The sequence below is a fragment of the Amphiura filiformis genome, chromosome 1 (assembly GCF_039555335.1).
Source record: "Amphiura filiformis chromosome 1, Afil_fr2py, whole genome shotgun sequence".
NCBI classification, from domain to species: domain Eukaryota; kingdom Metazoa; phylum Echinodermata; class Ophiuroidea; order Amphilepidida; family Amphiuridae; genus Amphiura; species Amphiura filiformis.
The window spans coordinates 2,388,869-2,412,015 of NC_092628.1; the positions used below are offsets into that span (position 1 = coordinate 2,388,869).

A 23,147-nucleotide genomic window follows, 5' to 3' on the forward strand; every position below is an offset into this window, starting at 1 on the left:
CTATGCATTGAAGAGAAATTAGAAATACTGCGTGCGAAAGGGCCTAACACCCTCAATAATAAAACCGAACTCATCTCAAAATGCCGACACGGTCGGAAACCACCAAGCCGCACAAAGAAAAAATTAATTGCGCACCTCATTACTTTCGTAGTTGCTACGCCTACTGTGCCTTCCGCATTTTAAAGAAACAATTTGCGCACTTCATTACATGCGTATATGCTGCGCCTATTGCGTCTTTCGCTAAACATGCGTGCATTTGTTTTTCGCATTTCAAAATTGTGAGCATGCGTGTATGAAAAGAAATAATTACGCACTTCATTGCATGCGTAGTTGCTGCGCCCACCGCGTTTTTCGCTAAACTTGCGTGCGTATATACTGTGTCATTCGCTTTTAAACATGCGCGCTGTCATACTTTTCTAGTGAAGACGCGTACGCTTTCAACGCTGTGAATTTATTTGTTTTGTTTTGGAGTTACAGTTCAGTGTTCAGCTATTTATCTGATGATCGCCGTTTTAGGCGTGAAACTCCGAGTAATAAATCATGCTGTTATAACATAATTACGCTGTTTTATGTATTTTATTACAAGCTCTACTATCTAATAGTATCGAGCACTATCTTCAGCTGTTTTGATTAACTATATATTACATACATACATACATACATACATACATACAACATTCCCCTATTTATAGTAAGATAAATTATTTGTCTAACACCAGTGCACCGTAGTCCAACGGTATAGACTCGGTGTGTATGTAGCTAGCTTGACTAACTCAATTTTCTGTTACCTTACTAATAACGAAGACCTAAGATGATGCCCATTCCAATGACTAATATAATTCCGAAGATGACGAAACAAACAAAATCCATGTATCGTAGATATTCACGTTTCTTACCCTGTTGAAAAATGAAAAATAAAAAACACGAATGTTACTCAATCACTGACCATGCCTCTACATGTCACGTGAAACTCGTGATGTCATGTCACGTACGGGGTCACGTAGGGGTCACAGGTGTCAAACACGCGATTTCAATAATTCAAAATGCTACTTCTCCCACAAATAACGTAGGACAGTGATGACACTTGCACACATGTTTTGTTATTACCTAGTGTGTCTTTAAATGACAGAGATTTGAGGTCATATGCCATTAAGGGGTAACTTAATATAATGATATTGACGGTATGTATTTATCAACTGTATATGTGGCATTTTCATTTAGGGGTCAAAGCTCATTAAGGGGTCACTTCCGGTATAAAGCAAAATACCTATAAAATGCTTCTTCTCCCACAAATTACACAGGACAGTGTTTATAAATCATACAGATTTGGGATCAAAGGTCATTTTATTTTTATAATTATTTTATCTAAAATTGCCCCCCCCCTCCCAATCCCAAACTGCTCTAGACCCGCCACTGCTATTGGGCCAGAGGATTGGGCCGAAGTTATTGTACGAAAATAAAGGCAAAGAACTAATGAGTTTTCAGAATTGACAACATTATGTGTACATCCCATCACCATTCCGGACCGCTTCATCAGCACCAATCGAGTATCGCCCTGGGCAGGGTGGTGGAAAGTTCCCTCTCCCTGCTCAGTTGTCGGAAATATTATAATATATTAATTCTATCCTTTCTATTAAAGTTATGCAAATCATAAATCATATGACTGCTAGGGCAGCTCTCCTGATGTCTCAAATCCCAAAACTCGTAAGCTTCCGTGGGCTCTGGCCCTGGGCCTCCAACAGGAGCTGACTCATTGATTCACCAGAGGTGTATCGATCAAATTGACTATAAAGGTCTGAAGGTTGCGATTTTAGGACACAATATGTCCTCAATTTGGACCATTTTAGTACTGAAATAGCAAATTTAGTTCCGGTAAAATTGTAACGATTTGGCAATGTTCCCACCCCTCGGTGACTCCGGTACGTCCCTCGGCCCTGGGCTCCACCGTGACTGAGGGGGCCAAGACTGGTCTGTTTGAGCTCACGCTTTGTGCTCATCATAATACCCCTGAGAAAGTGGTCTAGGGACGGCCCTGGGAATGGGTATGGAGATGGGTAAAAGGGGAATGGGTAAATGGGGGGGGGGGGGGCAAAGCGAACGGGGAGGGAAAAGCTATTTTTTGCAGGTATAGAGAGGAGGCAAGCCATTTTTGGCACACACTTTCGGTGCTCCTTTTAAATAAATTTCCCTGAAAAGGCTTAGGAAAATAGTAAAGAGACGTTCAAAATATATGCAACCTTTCTTGCTCACTGTGCTCGCATCATATTATCCATAGACCATTTAATGTTTGCAAATTAGTTTTTATTATTTATTATTATTGTCGTAAAATCTGTCTTTTAATCACCCGTCATTGAAATATGAATTTCACTTCATAAAAGTAACACTTACATCTTTCAGAAGTTTCTTCCCCAATGTGCCATCTTCACTTTGAGCGTCCATCTGCTTCATCTCGATAGCAGATGATTGTTGCGTCATAGGAGATCCACCATGCACATGATAAGACACAACGGCAATTATGGTAGCAAAGAAATCGATAAAAAGTGCAAAGGCAAAATAATCTCCTAAAATTGTATCGCCACTTGCCGGCACGATGTCATGAAGATAGATCAACTGAAGCAGGAGCGCGACGAAGATGAGTCCACAAAGTGTGATCTTTTCACAGGATGCAGGAGGCAGCAGAAATGTGGCCAAGATGAGGAATCCACTGAGAGCTGCTGGTATGACAAGCTTGACACTGTAGGCACCTGATACACGCTTCAGATACAGCGTGTACGTGATGTCTATGAAACTTTCCGGGCAACAAGGATACTTCACTTCTCTCCGTACAGCGCTGGAGTCGGTTATTTCAAAACTGCCGGATTGTTTATAATAAAGCAAATCAACTACATCAGTTGATTGAGTCAGGTTTAAGACATCGCCAGTGTAATGCCAGGAACCAAATAGGAGTTCGCAAACCTGTTCGTCGAACGGGAAGAATTTGAAGTCCATTTTACAGATGAGAGTAATCTCTACATTAGGAGCTCGGTTCATCCTTCCGTCGCTGAAAACCTGTACATCGGTGTCGAAATTTTGAACGATGGTCCCACTGCAATTACACAAGTAAAGATAATTTGAGACAACTATAACGAGAAACAAATATACTGCGCCAAAGTATCATTTACACTTGTAGAAAAATCGTATTTTAAATTAAATTAAAATTAAAATGTTAAATCTAATCCTACACATTATGATACCCCATTGAATCTAATGTGACCCCGTGAAATAAAAATTTATAAACATGTGATTAGACGAAGGTCCTGTTTTAAAAGTGACAAACTGGTCTATTTAAAATCCACAGACTAGACTTCTGGTTTGAGAGTGGTGGATGGCTAATTTTTGCGCCCCTTTTTTTTATTCAAATTTAAACAAAAGGAACAAAAGAAGACCGAAACAAAAGACTTGAAAAATAAAATAAAAGTTGTGAAAAGTACACAGAAAAACCTAAATGAAATAAAAAGTTTGTTTTATTTGCTGAAGAAATTGTGTTGTCTCACTATTGCGCTTGTTGAAATCTCAGTTTTATCTTAAGGTTGGCCTTTATAATTATAATATGAAGTGTTTTCTATAAGTCATAGGCTCTGGTAAGCCAACTAAATCAATCTTCTACAGGGAAAAATGATATGGGGTCAAATTTCAAAATTGTTTGAATCTTGTTTTATATCTCATCAAGTTTAACATGCATGTGACGTACGTTTCTTGCGTTATTAGCAAAGGTCAAAGGTCAAATTTGACCATCACAGTGGTCAACATCGTTAGAATGCTCCAGATTTGACAAAACATGTCTCAAATTGTTGTTTTTGCAAAACCATTTGATACAAATAAGTTTACATCATCTAGGAGCTATGTTACATAATTTCGTTATAATTCGGCAGAGTGACGAATCGAACATTTTGAGCAAATTAAGTTATGTATGCTTGTGATTATGTTTCAGGCGATCTTTCGTTTCCACCAAAAATTGATAAATCTTACTTCCTGACGTAGATATTGAAATTGTGATTTGGACGAATCGCGCCTAAGTGCGATTAATGAATTTGACCAACAGACGAATCGTATACTATCAGGTTCATAAATTGTATAGTATAGCTGGAAACTCCGAATTTTCTATATTACATTTCATATACTGTTATTTTTTTATACCAATGGGTAGCTATGGGTATCTTCTATCCAGTGATGCCAAAATAAGTACAAACATTCCCCACACGATATCGCTATGGCGTAATTAATATGTCAGAGCGCCGTCGCAAAATTAGGAAATCAGAGAAAATTTCTCACAAAAAAAAAATAGGCCAATATTGTTATATCTACTCTAACATCCTTGATTTCAACCGGGGTTTTTACTAAATATTACGGGGATGACTAGTTATAACTTATATACCAAGTTTAGAATCTATAGCCTTAGGACAACCAGCAATTTTTACATAAAATCCCCAAATCAAGGATGAGTGCTATAGTTTACACATAGTTGAATGTGGATTCGTCCCCGTATGTAACTCTTTGCGCAGCGGTTGACACTTCTTGGATTTAGCATAAAGCCGAATAGCTGTAAATACCCTTTTTTAGGGATATCGATTGTTTCAGAACATGCAAGTATTGCAAATAATTAGTGCACATTCACTTCTATAATATACATTTCAAATGAGTGCTCACGAATGTTCTAATATTTTAGAAAGCTTTAGAAGGGCCGATGGAATGGTTCGAATATTTTCAAACGCCGTTTATTCAGAACAGCGATTTTGCGGATTCGTCACTCTACCCTATTCATAACGATATGTTACGTAGTAAAATATGTCAGGGTCAATTAAGTTCAAATGGGATTGACCTCATACCCAGTTACCTAGGTAACGAAACATTTAAGATGGCAAACTTTACTTCATCATTTTTGGTTTTAACAGAGGAATAATTTAAGACATCTTTGCGGTTTTAAGATCTTTTCATCTCTGTGGAGGTCAAAATTCCTGAATCCTTTATGATGAGGCCAAAAAAAAAATGATGTGTTGCCCTCAACCGACCGACCATAAATCCTGAAAAATCAGGGTCGCAATTTGTTTTTTGAATGATGATTTGTACAGATTTGTTTTTTACTTAAAATTACTATTTTATAGAAAGACTGATCTTAAATTGATGATCTAACATGTCTAACAGGTATCCAGATGTCAAAATTGGCAAATGTCCCCTATAATTGAAGAAGCATTTGAGGGGATTTTTAAAAACTGAAGGTTAATTTTTTTTAATCCCACCGACCGACCCAACTTTCCCATTTTTCCCACTTGAGGGCAGCACAACAATACTTTTTTTGCCCTTAGAGGAAATGCGCAACAGGTACGATACGAAATAGAAGGGCCTAGTAGGCCTATTTGAAGTCATGAAATCTTCCACACCTCACCTGACCTTCAAATCATGGCGCCATATTCGTATGCTTATTCATATACGAGTGTGATACGAATTATCAACCTACACTGATCAGATAATTGGTTCCCGGAGTGAATTATTGATTTATAAGTAGGTAAAAGAAAATCACACATTCGAGTCATACTATATCTAAATAAAAAACAACAAAACAAACAACAATCTTTCCGTCCATAGAGTGAATGCAATAAACCACCCGGAACGGTATAACAATTGAAATGGCAGCCATGCTGGAGGACAGTTCTAAGATAACTTAAGATGACAGAGGGACAGGTCTCTAGATCGATTCCACACACCCACCGACATCGCTTGGTAAATAATTACATTGTACAGCAGAGACACTAAAGCAGTATGGAGACTTTTTATTAGACGTACAATATTGTATGTAACATATCTACGTTATTTAATCTATTGATATTCTATTTCCAGTAATGTTTGATGACGTAAAATCGATAATATATTTCTGCTAGATATTATATGTAACATATTATCGATTTTTCGTCATGAAACATTCGTTAGAACTATGTTACATACAATATTGTACGTACCAATACTCGGAGTCTGTATACGACTTTATACTCGGAGTCTGCACTGCTTTTAATCAAAACCAAGGATCGATACACATGTACATGTATGTCCTATGCACTATTTGATATTCAGACGATAAATGTTTGGATACCGGGGTAGAAAATGATGAATATCTCCCGTAATTTTTTTTATTCGGAAGAAGCCGATTTCAAGGCTTGCACTTGAATATATGTGAAAGAATATAATAGTCGTTAACTTGCGTATTGAGAAAGAACCGTGCGTATTGAGCTCAAAAACTGACAAAAATGCTGACTTCATGACCTATACCATGCTCAATGACATCTATACAGAGGTCAGTCACCAGGCTATTGTCAATAGCCTTAGTCGGATGTCCTTCGGCCCATAATGCGTCTCAAAACTATTAAACAAAATGCTTCTGTGAGATTTTGGCCCGAAATTATGCTCCAGGAGCAGCTGCTCCAGCTGCATGCTCCTGGAGCATGAATAATCTGGAGTAATATTCTAAGTCCAACATACTCCAGGAGCAAAATGGCCATAAGTGGCTGTGGATTCAACCTACCATGGCGATTTCTGCCATGAAGATTTCGGGGCGATGACACTGTGTTCCACAACCATTCATACCTATCACACGTTTTATTGTATTATCATGCGATTTTTCCCGTGGTACCTTATGAAAGACCTAATTTTATTTAAATGAGGATGACTCGTTCATGAGTGACGTCGAATTGCATACCCTCTATAGACCCTATCGAATACTGCGTCACTCGTCCTCATTTAAACAAAATTCTGTCCACCATTAGGTACCACAATTCGCACGATAATACAGTAAAACATGTATGAATAGTTTTGGAATCGAACTAGACACATGTCCCTCTGTCACTTAACACTTAGAACCAACGTGGTTGCCATTTCAATAATTGTTATACCGTTCCGCTTAAGTTCATTCGTTACGGTCTATAGGTCATAAAAGATAAAAGTAATTGTGGCTTTAAAAAAAAAAGTTATTATCAGAACTTACGCGTTGTTCATTTCAATATCGGGAAGCCATAAGTCACTTGCTGCAATTTTCATGGACTTTGTGCCATTGTGTGATGCAGGGTCCCACGACAAACGAGCGTCATTCCATGTCTGTGCATAAAACATAAAATATTTACTTTTATCAGTAAAATAAAACGGATTATCATTTAAATAATACTGCCTCGACCTTAAGCCGTATTTGCCACATCTTTGCTTTAGCATGTTTAGATATTTTAAGCTCAAGTGGTTAGCTGATCATTTCCGAAGAATGTAAGCAACCCAAAGAAAGTCTTCTATTGTTAAAAAGAAAATGGAGTGATGTGATGGTGGAGGAGGAGAAGCATGGATTGATCATCTTCGATCATTTTCGAACAGATCACCTTCGATTGGACATTACAATCATTAGGTCAGTCTGTTTAGGGGCTGTGCAATAATTATGAGCGACCGAGGGTAAAATTTCCAAATGACGTGCCAAAAATTGCTCTTCTCGGCCTACCAAATATCGCTTTCCCCCACTCTTGGCCAGCCAAAATATGTTTGCCACTTTCCTCCCTTTGCACACGCCAAATTTTTGGGATCCCAATTTTCAGTCCTTAAATGGTCTAAATATATGTTGCGAGCGCCACAAACAGGAAAATTTACACATTAAAGCGTTCCCGTACTGTTTTCCTAAGCCTTTTTAGAGCGTTTTATTAAAAAGGCGCGCCCAATGAATGTGTGCAAAATTTCGCTTGATCCACTCTCGGCTTGCCGAAAATTGCTTCCCCCCTTCGGCTCGCCAACAAATTCACTCCCACAATTCACCCTCCCACCAGGACTCATAATTATCGCACAGCCCCTTATTGATTAACTGATGGATTGACTGATTGCTTACCCACTTGCTTGGTTGATCGGATGATGAATTGATCAATGATATATATCTATTTATATACGTCAAAAATACTTGCCTGACGAAAATAACCGTGTATGGTTGCGACCTCAGTGGAATGGTCCTGACGAAAAAAAACAGTAAAAATTAACATGAATTATGTAATAAAAACACACCCATACCCAACCAACACACCCCGCGTGTGCAGGTACACACTGATAGTACGTAGGCTTACTTCAGAAGTACAGCCTTCGTATCGTGACGCAGAATCTCCAGTAATCCCAACATAGGAAGTCGCTAAATCTTGTTCGCGAATAGGCTCCGAGATGCTTTGACTTTCAGCTCTGATTTATTCGAACATTGATCGACATATTGCCATTAAACCATCTGACGTTCATTTTTGCAAAACTATTCAATCACTATGGAAATAACAAAAAAAATGGTAGGTTGCTAGGCCGTTGAGGTCAATAACCTTATGGGTCAGGTCATGACAGCAAATGCGTCAAATGCAAGCGGTGTCCAACACGCGCGGTAAGTGGCGAGTCACGCACCTGCGAGTACACGGCACCATGGTTTCACTTAATGTTGGCTTACCGCGCGTAGGCCTACGTACGCCTAGATGTGTACGTGACTGACTTCTTCTCTGAGACAGTGGCGGTTCCAGGAATTTAGGAAAGGGGGGGGGGGCACACTCGAAGTTTTTGCCGCCACCTTTTTGAATGGCCACGAAGCACCATTGTGTCACGCGCCATGCAGAGAGTTGTGTCCTCTCAGAGTTGGCAACCTCTTCTAACCTTAATGTTTTATGTTTGTTGGGATAAAATTAAAATAAATCATTTTGTCCTGACAAGCTGTTTCAAAAGTAATCTAAAAGGGATTGAGTGAGCAACAATATTATCACAGGTCTGTATATTTATTATTATCAAGCTAACATGATCATTACTATACTAGATGAATAAGATGATCTACACCAAGACACCATGATTATCATCACCGTTTACCATCTTTACTAACCTCTTCCGTTTACTAACCGCTCCCGTTTACTCAACTAGCAGGGATCAAGCTAACATGATCATTACTATACTGGATGAATAAGATGATCTACACCAAGACACCATGATTATCATCACCGTTTACCATGTTTACTAACCTCTTCCGTTTACTAACCGCTCCCGTTTTTTGCGCGGGTCTCCCGCTAGTTAGTAAAATTATCATCAAGCACGAATCACATATACTCGGGGAGCTAGGACCACTTTCTGTGCACCCCCCACAGGACCAAACCAAACCAACCTTTTTAGGTTCCTGAGATGACCCCAAAACATAATCAGGATGTTCCCAAAATATATATACTGGCCCCAAGGGGGGTAAAAGGTCATCGAACTTTGCATAGGGTCAAAATTTCAAACTTGCTCAAATTGTGTTAAAAACCATTCCAATGTATTCCTCTAGTCCATTCCAATGTATTCCTCTAGTCCATTTAAATGTAGTCACAAGGATTCAGAAAATTACTTTATTTGTATTTTATGATCAATATGAGTTAGCTTTTACTGAAACCATGTGATTCGTGCTTGATAGTTATTTTTCTTACATACACATGTAAAGCATAATGTCGTAATTGCCGGAGACTTCCTATAATTATCTCTCGACCCATGGGCTTAGAGCAATACATTGATTGCTAGAGTGGCCTTCACTGCTTCTTTCTATTATTTGCTATCTCTTTTCCTTTTCCAGGGATACCAAAATAAGTACAAACATCCCACAAATAATGTCGTTATGACGTAATGATGTGAGGGCGCCCATGCAAATTCTGGCTACGTACAAAAAGTATAGGCAAAATTGATTTTCGACTCAAAATTCTTCTAAAATGTGATTTTCATCGAATTTTTTCCTCAATATAAAAGGAAAAAGTCAATAGCTCTCGGAATAAGTTTACAAAAGCGTTGGGGGGGGGGGAGGGGGTTGAACGATTAGCCACGCCCACCTCATTAATATTCATATATGCTAATTAGCCACGCCCATCATTCATATTCATATATGCTAATTAGCCACTAAATATTATCTACGCAACCTCACACTTCTTTTTCAAGGCCTCTCTTTTATCTATAGACCTCAAAGAAAGGATTAGAATTATTATAATAGAATCCCTGACCGGATGCAACCAACGCATTATTAATGAGTCGCTAAGGGACTGGAATACTTTTATGGTTGAACGAACAACGTATGAAACTACACTTATTGTGATCTGGCGGGTTTTTTGAAAGCACGGTCCCTGAACACAACATGATGCGTGGGCATATTTCCAGACTCCATTGTTCCTTGTCTGGCAATGACGTCACATATAATCACAGTCTATAGTGTGATCAGAACATTATAGGCTGGTGGTCATTTATAGTACGATCAGTACGAAAAGTCCAATGCGATTTTTAATGTATTTTTTTAAAATTAGCGGTATTTTTTGTAAGTAACACCGCTGAAGTTGTGAAATAGTTGAAAGACTACAATAATACGGCATAAACAAAAATATGTTTGTTTGGTCTTTATTCCTATAGGCCCATCCCTTAATGGGGTGAAATTTTCTGGGGGGGGGAGTGGTTAAGTTAGCAAACCAACTCGTTTTGGAGTTCAATCCCCTAACCCCCCAAGACCACACTGAATACGCCCTCGTACCATAGACAGTAGAAAACCGTCTATGAACGTACACACCCAAACCACACACATCGATGAAAATTGAATTTTCGACTTACAATAAATTCAAAATAAGCCAGTCCAAATCGAAGGTTAACATTGACCGCGGGTCCTTCCGGTCCATTTACTGACGGCGGCACTGCTTTATTGTAATTCTTTAAAAGGTCGTCATGAAGTTTGGTCTGCCATTCATATTTGTGTTGGTACGATTCTGCAAAATGTAAGAAGAAAAAAGTATTATGGATGGCTTAGAACTAGAATTGATCTACTTCAATGCCATCTAAATGAATCGATGGACTTCTTAAAGATAACGTACCCAGAGATGGGATTCATCGTGATTGGGGATTTGAACAGAATGAATGTCAACAATGTTTGCATGCTCATGACTTAAGGTTAGCAACTATTTTAAACTGTTGCGATTTGGTAGTTCATAGCATCTTTCGAATGGCAGTGGGCTTTCGCAAAAATTGCATTGGTCATTTCATAGCGAGTGTGTAGAAGAATTCAAACATCACAGATATACTTTTGTCATGTGGTTCTTGAGTTATGTTGTAAAGAGGGCTAAAACAACAATTTGTAAACCGTACATCACTCATTAAGGGGGTACTACACCCTTAGTATTTTTTTGCGTGTTTTTTGCATTTTAGTGAAGAAATGAGAAAAAAAAACGTGGTATGCAAAATGAAGGGGCAAATCTTCTCGTTCTATTGGTGGCATCAGTATCAATGTAGCTTATATGCTTTTAAAGGTAGAACCCCGGAAGAGGTACATAGGCCTACTTTCACGAAATCGAGTTTATTGAGAATTTCAGAATTGCTACCGTAAATCCAATCACACACACATGTTAAGCGTTTATGACAGATGCTAAAAGTATCAAAATGATTTTTTTGGGGAAATTAATTAATTATGCACAGCTTTGAAAACACATGGTTGGCATCACTTTCAGGGTCTAAAGAAAATAACCCGTATTTTCCCACTTTAAGTTGACAATGATGTGCAAAATTTGTATTCGCGAGTCATTACATCTGTTTCAGGTTATATAAACTAGAATCTAAATGATAAGATAATGCTTGTTCTTTTAGTTCTACCTGATTTTTAGGGTCGTCAGTGAGTAAAATACGAATAACATGTATGGTGTGAAACGCTATGTGTTTGGGACAAAAATGTTAATTTGTCGCAAGTTATTCAACAATATCAACTAAAGTGGGAACGTTGACAGTGTACGTTGGAGCATAATTAATATTCTACGCTATATACTTACATCAGAAGGTGTGAAACCAGACAATTTCATTAAAATCCCCTGCCATTGCACACATTGCACAGTCCGACTGGCTAACCGCCGCCATCTTAATTTGCGGCTAGTGTTGGGTGAAACTCGATACCGCCGTATTGGTATCGGTACTCGGATGGTCAATACCATTTTGGTAATCGACCATTCTCCGTAGTACGATACTTTTGATAGAATATAGAAAAAATGAAATGTAGGGGCCTATCATTTTATGGAACGTATTGAAAACAAAAATATTCGAAAATTGAGAACAAACATAAACAAATATTCTAATCTTTCATTATCTATTAGCGACTTCAGGTAGCGAATAAATTGTGTGGTAGTCCTAGAATTGTTTGTTACGATCTCACGAAGAGTAAGTTAAGTTCGTGTTCGTTAATGTGGTAGGCCTACAGCCACACGTAGGCCTACAGCCACACGTAGGCCTACATGCCCATCCTCTCCCCCAACAAACATATCCTACTCGGGGGTCCTATAATATAATAGGCCTGCTATCAGGGCCGTCGCTAGACCATTTTCTCGGGGGGGTATCGAGAAATCAATTTTGCTGGTATCGGCCTGTAGCCTGATTTACCTTTTGCTGGCAGTGACCTGTGCAACATGATTGCTACCCCTGGCGCTGATATCCCTTACCCCTCCCCCCCCCCAACTGTAACCTAAGTTTTTCCAAGCTGTCCCCCGAATTCCTTTACCGGAAAACTAAGTGAACCAAATTTTGATAAACTGCGCGTGTAGCGCGCGAAAATTTGCTAAAATTCAAAGGGGGGTGTACCGGAGTCACCGGGCCAGGGGTCCAAATTTCCAAATTGTCCCACTGATCTGCTACTAATTACTGGGACAAATGCGCGCGAAGCGCGTGAAAAAAAATGCAATTTCAATGCTAAAATGAACACAATGAGGACATTTGTCATGCCCTAAAATCGTGCTAAAGGAAGATGCATAGGCCTTTACAACTTTTGATTCATTTAGTCCCGGTGTTTTGATCCAGCTCGAGAGCTTTATGCTTATTCCAAGTGTCAGAGGGGCTGCACTACTAGTAGCACTCATATTTATGATTTACATAACAGAAAGGATGGAATTATAACTGTCATTTTTAAGACTTCGTGATCGTGTTCAAGTTTGAGAGAAAAAAGAAGGAATTTCCAATGGGGCTTTCTGCAGATCTACTCACAGAATGGGTTTGCCAAAATAAATGCGCGGGAAGCGCGCGGCAATTTTGGCATTTTAATACTAAATGGTCCAAAATAGGCCTAATTTTGGGTCTAAAACAAACCAAAAGGGAGATGCAAATCGTTAATTTTGTCTCAACATTTCTGTCGACTGAGTCCCCTCCCCTCATCCACCTCTCTCTCCCTCCCTCTCTCCACTCTTTCTTCCCCTTCTCTCTCCTTTCCTTCTTTTTTTTTCCTTTTTAAGGGATTGCCAGGGGTGTCGCAACCCCTACACCCCCAATCATAGGACGGCCCTGCCTGCGATTATTACGTACTGAAATTATATGTTACGTTCTTATGTTCTGTACCTTGTATTAGTAAGGTTTTTAACAATAAAAAAATCTTGAATCTTTAGGCATTGCGGGTCCTCCATACCGATTTTGGCATGCTTTTTAGTAATGTGCCGGGAGTCTCGAGTTTTGCAAATTGAGTTCGGGCCCTTTTTTCTGTTTAAAGCAATTGATTTAAATAGTGTAAAAATGATGCACCGAATGGCTTCAATTGGACATTCATTTTGCAAATTTTTCAAACTTCTCAGGGGAACATCCCTCAGACACCCCCCTTGCGTAGCCTAAACATATGACCATTTTCGGTCTTCTTTCGACATTTGTAAATTTAGGCCCTATGTCAACACAATTTATATACCTGCAAGGAAAACTTGTCCACGGATGGTTTCATGGACCGTCATTTCACAAATTTGCGGCTTTTTCAAACTAAAATTTTAACACACTAATAGTTCCAAAATGGGCCACCAAATCACTTCAATTTGGCGCAACTTTATGTTTACATGAGCGCTTCTCTATAATTGCTTTATAATTATGTACCCACAAAGTTGGGCACGCAGGGGGGGGGTGTCGTCTGAGGGGAAGTGAGAAACTTTTGAAAAATAAAGACCTAATTGATTGAAGCCATTTGGTGGACTATTTTTGCACTATTATTGTTTAAAATTTTAGTTTGAAAATACCGAAAATTTGCGAAATGACGGCCTAATTGAAGCCATTCGTAGACAAGTTTTGACTTTTATTGTATAAATTACCCGGTATTACTTCACATGTAAACATAAAGTTGCGCCAATTGACAGGCCAATTAAAGCGACTTTTTTCACTGTTATTGTATGACTTATTGGTTTAAAATCTTTCTTGGGTCATCGCTGAACGCAAATAAATCTTAATCAGCTTTAGCTTAGAAAAGCTATGTTCACTACTGGCAACAGATACGGGAAGGGTCAGAAAAATGCCCCGTTTCTTTTCTTTTTTTCAGGTCCCCCTTTTCCTTTTCTGCCCTGTTTTCTGTTTCTCTTTTCGCCACCTTTTTATTTTTTCCTCCCATTTTTTTCTTTTTATCCGCCCTCATTTTTCATGTCAAAATGTACAAAAAATGTACTATTGGAGTTTTGCATGGGTAATATCTCAGCTAAAATTATTCTAATTGACTCAATATTGGATAAGAGTAATGTCCTACCAAAGGGTTCCGACTGGCAAAAAAATGGACAAAAAATTATTTTTACTTTTGGAGTTCTGACCCCCCGAAGTTGGTCCTGGACAAAGTTCCATTTTGAGGGCCCTATATCTTTTAAAGTAAATGAGTTACAAGTTTTCTGATGCCAGATTTGAACTTTACACAATTAAGTACCCCAGGATACATACTTTTCAAAGTTGTAGGGGGTTCCCTTTATACATTTATGGACCTCAAAACATCGTCTTTCGCGTTGCGACACATTTTTACGCTGATCCCCTAAATTTCAAATTGATGCCACGGGAAAACGAAATAGCGTATGAAGCTCAAATTTTCAGGATTTTACTTTCTCATCAATATCTACCACCACACAGAAAAAAAAAAAAAAAATGAAGAGGTGCTGCGGTGCACATCCCAGGAGTTGACATGGAATGACTCAATATGGCTTTAAGTTACCTCAATAGTTTGGATTAAAATGACCAGAAAACTTTCTGGCAAAGAATAATCAAATTAAGATTTTGACAGAAATCGTATATTACCATGATTACCATGACTACTATTATTTTTCTCATTTCAATATTAAATATTTTCTATAGAATATGTAAATTGTTGACATGGAATGATTTATATAACTGGGATTTATGTATACATTATTTTTTCAAAGGTTTCCATGACTACTTGATTCATGAGAAGACACGTGAATAATTTTCATAATGATCAAATGACCCGTGAATTCTGTATAGCTAACAATAAAGTTCATTGCACATGTTTTTGTTACTACTTGATTCATGAGAAGGCACATGAATAATTTTCATAATGATCAACTGACTCGTGAAGTCTGTATAGCTAAGAATAAAGTTCATTACACATGTTACAGGTAGATTAAATTTAGTTACGATGATAAAAATATAGAATGATTTCCTCTTCCATTTTTATTGCAGTCATTACTAGTACCCAGCTATTGCTCCCATGCACCCAGACGGCGTACCGGTAAATGGGGGTCTTTTGGAGCTGTGAACAAGTAAAATTGGGACTTTTGGAGCTGCGAACAATCCAAACATGCCAAAGTCAAGGGTCTTTTTTGGCTTTTTGGTTGAAAATCGCCTGAAAAAAAAATCAGAAATATGAGGAATGAGCTCTTTTAGAGCTGAAATTATCAAAATCAAAGGTCTTTCGGAGCTCTATTTTCGGAGCTGCGAAATCCAAAAAGGGGAATCTTTCCGGGGGACCGGGAACATACCCATAATGGTCATTTGTGTTAAGTGCCACCCCGAGACCTCGAGACAACCTGGAAAAGCTATGTCATAAGAAATATGAGACAAGGGAAACACTTTGGAAGTAATCATGCAAGAGTTTGTGTGTTATGACATGTTTAGGGAAAACCCCTTTGGGTACAGTAAACAAACTCAATCAGAGTTATTAATAATCTTGGGAAATCCCTACTATTCAAGAAAGTTCTCTGTATTGCATCATTGGCAAAATCCCTTAGATTGTAAAATGGATATGATGACATCATTTTAGAAATTCCGCCAGGAAGTGAATGACAGAATGGTCTATTAATAGATGATGGGTTTTTTGGACGAGTATAAAAATGTGAGAGCTAGAGTTTGGGCTTTGCAAAATATTATGAGAGGTTGTAAATTCTCTATCAATGTGTGGGTCTTCGTGCTTCAAAAACGAGGTACATTTAAACCAGTTTGCATAACCAATAATGTACTATTTTAATACAACAACGAAGGAGATTTCGAGTACACGAATGTGCTCTTCCTCATCAAAGGATTAAAGTTCTTCTGTCGAATTGCTGGAGTCTGGTTATTAAAACAACACATTTTGTCAAAATCAAATACAATGGGACGGGAGTCTGGTTATTAAAACAACACATTTTGTCAAAATCAAATACAATGGGACGGAGCAGTGCTCAAAGAAGCCTGTTTCCTGGAGAAAAAGTAATTGGAGAAAGAAGCGCAAGGAGTTAAGAGTTTGGAGAAAGCAGTACCATTTTTGTGTGAGGATTTTATACCCAAGGATATAAAATGCAATGACAATGGACTTCGCTGATTTTCGCAGGACAAGAGAATAAGGATATAGGCCCTACATGTACATCAGCCTTTCAGAACATTGCAAGAACTCTATGATCAGCTAGAAGAGGACTGCTGGTTAAGTACTGAGTAGTTAAAATTGTGATTGTGGTTATTTTGTATGTGCATTTGTTGTCATATATTGTACCAATCATATTTTACTTTCAATTAAAGACTTAGATTTTGTTAGCTTAAACAAACAGTGTATTTGTGTTGTGCATTCGTGTGAATTTGAGTAAAAGTGATTTTGGCTTCGTAATAGTAGTAGAGAATTGTTCCCATCATTTACCCAAGTTACTCCACATTGTCGCATCTCTGTGATGACCATCTGTAGATTCGGTTTAAAATCATAATAAACTAGAGCGGTGACCGCACCATAGCTGAACCATGGGCTTCGGCAGTATATTGTGTTCATAAGGATCATTGCATTTAAATTTCAGCTCAATTGGAACATTTTGAAACCTTGACCTCTGACCCCTTTATGACCCAGTAATGACCTTAAATGAATTTTAAAATATTTTAAACATGTTTAGAATGTCATAAGGATTATTGCATTTAAATTGCAGCTCAATTGGACCATTTTGAAAACTTGACCTTTGACCCCTTTATGACCCAGTAATGATCTTAAATGAATTTTAAAATATTTTAGACATGTTTAGAATGTCATAAGGATTATTGCATTTAAATTGCAGCTCAATTGGACCATTTGGTAAACTTGACGTTTGACCCCTTAATGATCTTAAATGAATTTTAAAATATTTTAAACATGTTTAGAATGTCATAAAGATCATTGCATTTAAATATCAGCTGAATTGGAGCATTTTTGAAAACTTGACCTTTGACCCCTTTATGACCCCTTAATGACCTTAAATGAATATTAAAATATTCTAAACATGTTTAGAATGTCATAAGGATCTTTGCATTTAAATTTCAGCTCAATTGGAGCATTTTCGGTTAAAATGACCCTTTTTGACCCCTGTGACCCCTTGAATGACCTCTGACGTTAGGAAATATTTTTATTATATTTTTTACTCATTCCTCTTTCATTTGACACCACTCGGGGGGTTACACCTTCGTGGCATTTTGAGATATGTCCATTTCAGACCAAATGGTTAGTCAGTAAGCTAGTAACATTCACTAATATAGGCTGATACCATCCCATGGTTCAGCAATATAATAGTCATATAATTCATCAGAGTAAATTTTATTTATCAAATGGTATAACAGGAAAGCCTGCTGAGTCATATACAGTGAATAATTTGTAACAATGGTACATGAAGGCATATAAATGCACTTGATTTCTGACGCAATGTAATGTACATACACATGTACTACAGTGGTATAATATACATGTACAAAAGTGAATTTCTTACAATAAACAAGTTGAACATACCAAAGTAAGCAAGTAATACAGGGTGTAACATAACACAATTTAATTTTCATGTCCCATACACAATGTATTACAGCTTCTTTTAAAATAAAACAAATCAGGTCTATTTAAATTAGGAATAATAGATATTTCATCTGGATAAAACAATTTAAAAGATCTGTCGTGTATGAAAACCTGTATTGCTGCTTCCTGAATCCCAAAACAACTTTATTCACAAGTACATAATCGGAAGAATGCACTCTAATACATGTTTAAAATTTGAAATTGAATATGGTAATTAAAATAGTGTACTTTGAACATAAAGCTAATTTTTTAAACATAAATCACACGCATTTCCTACTCTTTTCATTCTTTTTTTCATGCACACAAAATTTAAAGCCCATTGGATTGCATGACACACATATTCCACTGCATTAATTAAAAGCTCGTTTAATTACTGAAGTTTAGTAAGATTATCTATTAGGCAATTATAGTTAGAAAGTTAAAAAAATATTAAAATTTTAATATAAATAAACAAATGCATTTTTACTTCTACTAGGCACCAAAATGTATAAATATTAAAAATAAACATCGTCTCATTGGATTTACACAGAGCTTCTCCTCTACCGGCACCACCTCTGACTAGTTAACTTAATTAAGCTGTTGTAAGTAATTAATACATTTGTTCATTATTGTATTTGTTATTAATTCATTAAATTATTCATAAACCTCAAAATAAGACCAAAATCATTAGTTCATGATGGATTTTAATAAAAAATATAGGAATCAGAAGACAAAATGATTGAGCAAAATGTGACAGCACCACCTTTTTGGGTGCCCACCTCATGCCCACCTCAAAAAAACATGACCACTTGTCAAAATTTTCATTTAATTTTTCTTACATATTTGATTCATGAATACCTCAGACTACATGCTAACAGTTTTAAAGCATAGTTGGATAAGTTGATTATTTCATGGTGGTTGAGTGAAAATTACCAAAAATCTGCAAACCCAGAACGTCTATAATTCAGCAAAACGTCTACTGTCTGTTCAATTAGCTTAGATTCTTGAATTTTTAAGGTATTTGAAAAAATAAAAAATTGTGGCCAAAGTCATCAAAGAAAACTGTTAGCACAGGCTTAGACCTAACGTGATTTATACTTTTCAAATTTCAAAGTTCAAGTAAAAACCCCATTTCTTTTCAATTTTGCCTCATTTTAGGCAGTTACTTGGGTCCACCAAAAGGGTTTGCGACCTTTTTACAAATCGAGTGGGACGGTCGATTCTTAGCTTATAGGGTATAGACCCTATCCAATTTAGCAAAGCAATCTGTCCACCAATCTGTCCTGCCATTTCAATTATTGTTATACGGTTCCGGTTATTGGATAGGTTCTATAGTTGATGATGGTCCACCGGTTTTTGTTACACGAAATTATATAGCGCGATTACGTTTTATGCATAACATTATTCTGAGCATTATTTTTTTCCTAAACAATGACATTAAAATCATGGATTTCGTTCTTATTTCAACTGGTTTATTATGTATATTGAGTTTTGTTTAATATACCATCATTCCTTCCCAAGAATATCAGCATTCGCTTGACATTTTCAGATGCAGTGACTTTACAAGAATTGTTTTCTGTAACCTGATTGTTTTAAATAATATTTTCTTGTACAAAAGTTCTTTTGTTTCCAAATGTCCTTCTCATAGTTTGTATTCAACAAACAAAATAAAATAACAAATTGAAAATAATAAATGTGTAGTTTTATAATAGGCCTATAAGTCTACACCTTCTCAGACACATTCGCAAAATAAATAAATAAATAAATAAATAAATAAATAAATAAATAAATAAATAAATAGATAAATAAATAAATATGAATAAATAAATACACAAGTAATGTATTTACATAAGCTGGGCCTATTTTAGAAAACCTTAGTTCATAAATAATAACGTAATGTTTCAACAGTAGGGTTTCAACACAAATTAGGTATACTCATACCAATTCTAGACGTTTTGCTGAAATATAGACACTTTGGACTTCACACACAATACTTCAAAGCCCGGGCGCACCCTCTACACTTATTTGAATTTCATGAAAATTTACATTAGGTATTTTTACACCAAACTGAACAGGGGTTCAGTGGCCCGTTAAAATATCAAAACCTCTGTATTTTGGAATCAGTAGCCAAGCATAAAACGTTTTCAATGAAACAATTTCCAGATCATTTACTTTAGCACCACTGGACAGAGTCCATTCACTTTGCTTTGATAGGATACTTTACGTAACCAAAATCAAATATGCATAATCCCCTCAAACATGTCGAAGGAATGGCAAGAGGCTTATGCACTATTATTCCATAATAAAAAACAAATAGTTGGGTTTCTTTTACTTTACTTTGTTATTTCAGCTAAATATGGACACTACGAAACCCTTCCCGGCATTACTAATATTAATTCAGGATTTGGATCACACCACTCCACGCCATAAATAAATTATGCCAGTCACATTTCCCCAATATGAAATTTTTTTCAAGTAAAATTTTAATTTTAATTTTACTTCATTAAAGTTTGGCGGTGGCGGGGTTCGAACTCACGGCGCACCACTTTGGACACACTATGAACCCAGCGCCTTTGAGCACTCGGCCACTTGTCTTGTTGGAATCCATTTGAAACTTATTTGAAGATATAATCGCAACTTCAACATCGCCTACCACGTGATAAGCAAAGGCAGAAAACGTACCATATTTTGGAATTTTATTTGCCTAAAAACATTAATGTGTATTATTAGCGCTCAATTGATGTTAACTGCGTGTTTTATACAAAAAAATCCAACAATAAACATGATAAATGGGCGTCTATATGGACAATACATTATATCGATTTTGACACGTTCTCGTGTCTCAGTACATTTCCATGGTCAGTAAAATACTATAGAGGAACCTACATTTTCTTGTATACACGTACGATGTTTTGATCAAGTATGTGAATATTCGACATTAGACCCAAAATGTTTTTTCAGGAAATAAATGATTCGATTACCATAAAAATGAAACAGTAATCTTTGGTTGGGTCTAATGTAATATTCACATAGAATGTTCAACGTTTTTTCTATCCTTATTCTTGCTCAATTAAAAAAATATTTTGGCGGATATAAAATTGAAATAAAATTCTCTGCCTCTTGCTACATGGATCGAATCCATGGGTTCCTACAGTCACCCATGGAAAACAGGGTACTGAATAGCTGTACACCATGTCCATATTGGCCAAGGGATGGTTTGTTTACATGGCAATAATTCCTTCAGAATAGGCAATACAGATTCCAAACATATAAAACTTACCTCATATCAGTTTTAGTTGCCCCTTATAACTCCAAATTGACATGACAATTAATTCTATTTGCCCAATTTCATACCAAAATTAGACTTGCTTGCCAGTCCTACGCCGTACCTATGTATATTAAGGACTGGCTTACGCTATTTTGGATGTCAATGGGAAATACACACTTAACGATTTGCGCCGGTTAGAAACTTGAAAAAAAACCTTAAAATTTTTATCAATGTATATAAAAGTGGTACCAACCTTATTGTGCTTGCTAATTTAAGACTCGGTTGAAACAAAATTAAGGATCGAATGCATTTTAGTGTCCAAAAAGGCAAAATTATCGTCAAAGTTCTGCCGAAATCGGCACCCTTGCGAAGGGTTCAGAATTCGAATCGGGAACGAAAATATCCGATCTTTGCGATCAAAAACACCAAATTACAACTTTAAACATACTATTGGCAAAAGACATTATTACCAAACAATATAGAATAGAAAATTTGACATCATTTTCTCAAAATATTGAAGAAATTTGCTCACTAGACATCGAAAAAGTACGCAATCCAATTCTCGTTTCAAACGCGTGAGAAACTGAAAGTGCATAATCCCGACTAACCAAAATCAAGGAAAACATGGTTTTGTTATTGTAAAATAACATGAAAATGAGAAAGGTTATATCTGGTCATTTGCAGTAGGGCCACTTCAGGTAATCAATATTGGTCCTTGAATTGCGTACCTCACTGACTTTCTGCTCATTGTAAGAGTGATAGTGTTGTAAACTTGATTGCATAACATTAAGATTGCCAACTGATATCCTTTGTATTTGACTTGTCTGATGATGGTATTAGAACTGTCATGGATGTAAACATTACACAAAATGTCAACAAAACATGCTACTGCAGAACTCTATGCCTGTATGTGTGTGTCTGAGGGCCGATCTGAGGGCTGATGACACACATTCGATGGGTGTAGCCTCTTGCACGACATCAAATGTGCCACAATTGGGTATCACGAATCGTTATATATGATGTGCAGTTAATATTCATATTTTCTGTTATACAGAGGATGCTTCAGTTTTGACAGGAAAAAAATATTTTATTGAAAACCCTCTCACTCGGTTATTTTAAAAAGGTAACCACGCTTCCCTAGAATGTGCAATAAATTAGCATTAAAATTTAAAAATGCGCATTTGTAATAATTTGTAATCATTTTTCACCACAAAATATGATATGAAAACACAGGAGAGCAATATGTATAAATATATTTATAATGAAAACATTTAACACTGGAGACACCTATGGCACTTGCTACAACTTGAGAACAAGTCCTCCTAAGTTCGCAGTTTGTAATTACTGGTACTTACCATTGCTCTGAGCGCCAACTAGAACATAAATGTTGATAAGAAGAAAACAACATGCAAACACCTGTAACTTTCGAAGACACTCCATTATTCTGATTTGGTGTGTGGTGTTGTACCGGTATAGTAGTCTGATGTCCTGTGTAATAATGATCACATGAACCAGAGAGAAGATTCTTGAGAGGGCACTCTATTCACGTGGTTTATTTTCCAACGCAAAAATATCACGAATTTTGGTGGTTTGTAAGTGAGGCGTGTCCGCACTATCGATTGATTATGTAACTGACGAATAGTTTATTATGTTTTTCAATGCAATCGCCTCGACTCCATCGACCTATTAGTGCATAATATGAAAGTACTTGTAAAATGATAGCAGTCATGCGAGTTCAATGAACTACGTCCTGAAATCGATGGAGTTTTAAATTTCCATATAAAGATGAACAAATACAATAGGAGATTAAGGAGAAGGCCATCACATAATGACCTGCTAGTGATATGTTAA

General features: G+C 36.9%; 1 protein-coding gene across 1 annotated transcript; it reads right to left on the reverse strand.

Annotated features, from left to right (window-relative positions):
* Positions 1–650: 650 nt before the first annotated feature.
* On the reverse strand, positions 651–22,897 carry LOC140169566 (acetylcholine receptor subunit alpha-like). The gene is made up of 6 exons (XM_072192833.1): positions 22,652–22,897; positions 10,624–10,775; positions 7,959–8,003; positions 7,013–7,122; positions 2,389–3,085; positions 651–897 (listed from the first exon to the last, which is right to left on the reverse strand). Exons 1-6 carry the CDS (start codon positions 22,734–22,736, stop codon positions 793–795), a joined length of 1,194 nt encoding a protein of 397 aa, XP_072048934.1. The 5' UTR covers positions 22,737–22,897; the 3' UTR covers positions 651–792.
* Between the last annotated feature and the right edge of the window lie 250 nt (positions 22,898–23,147).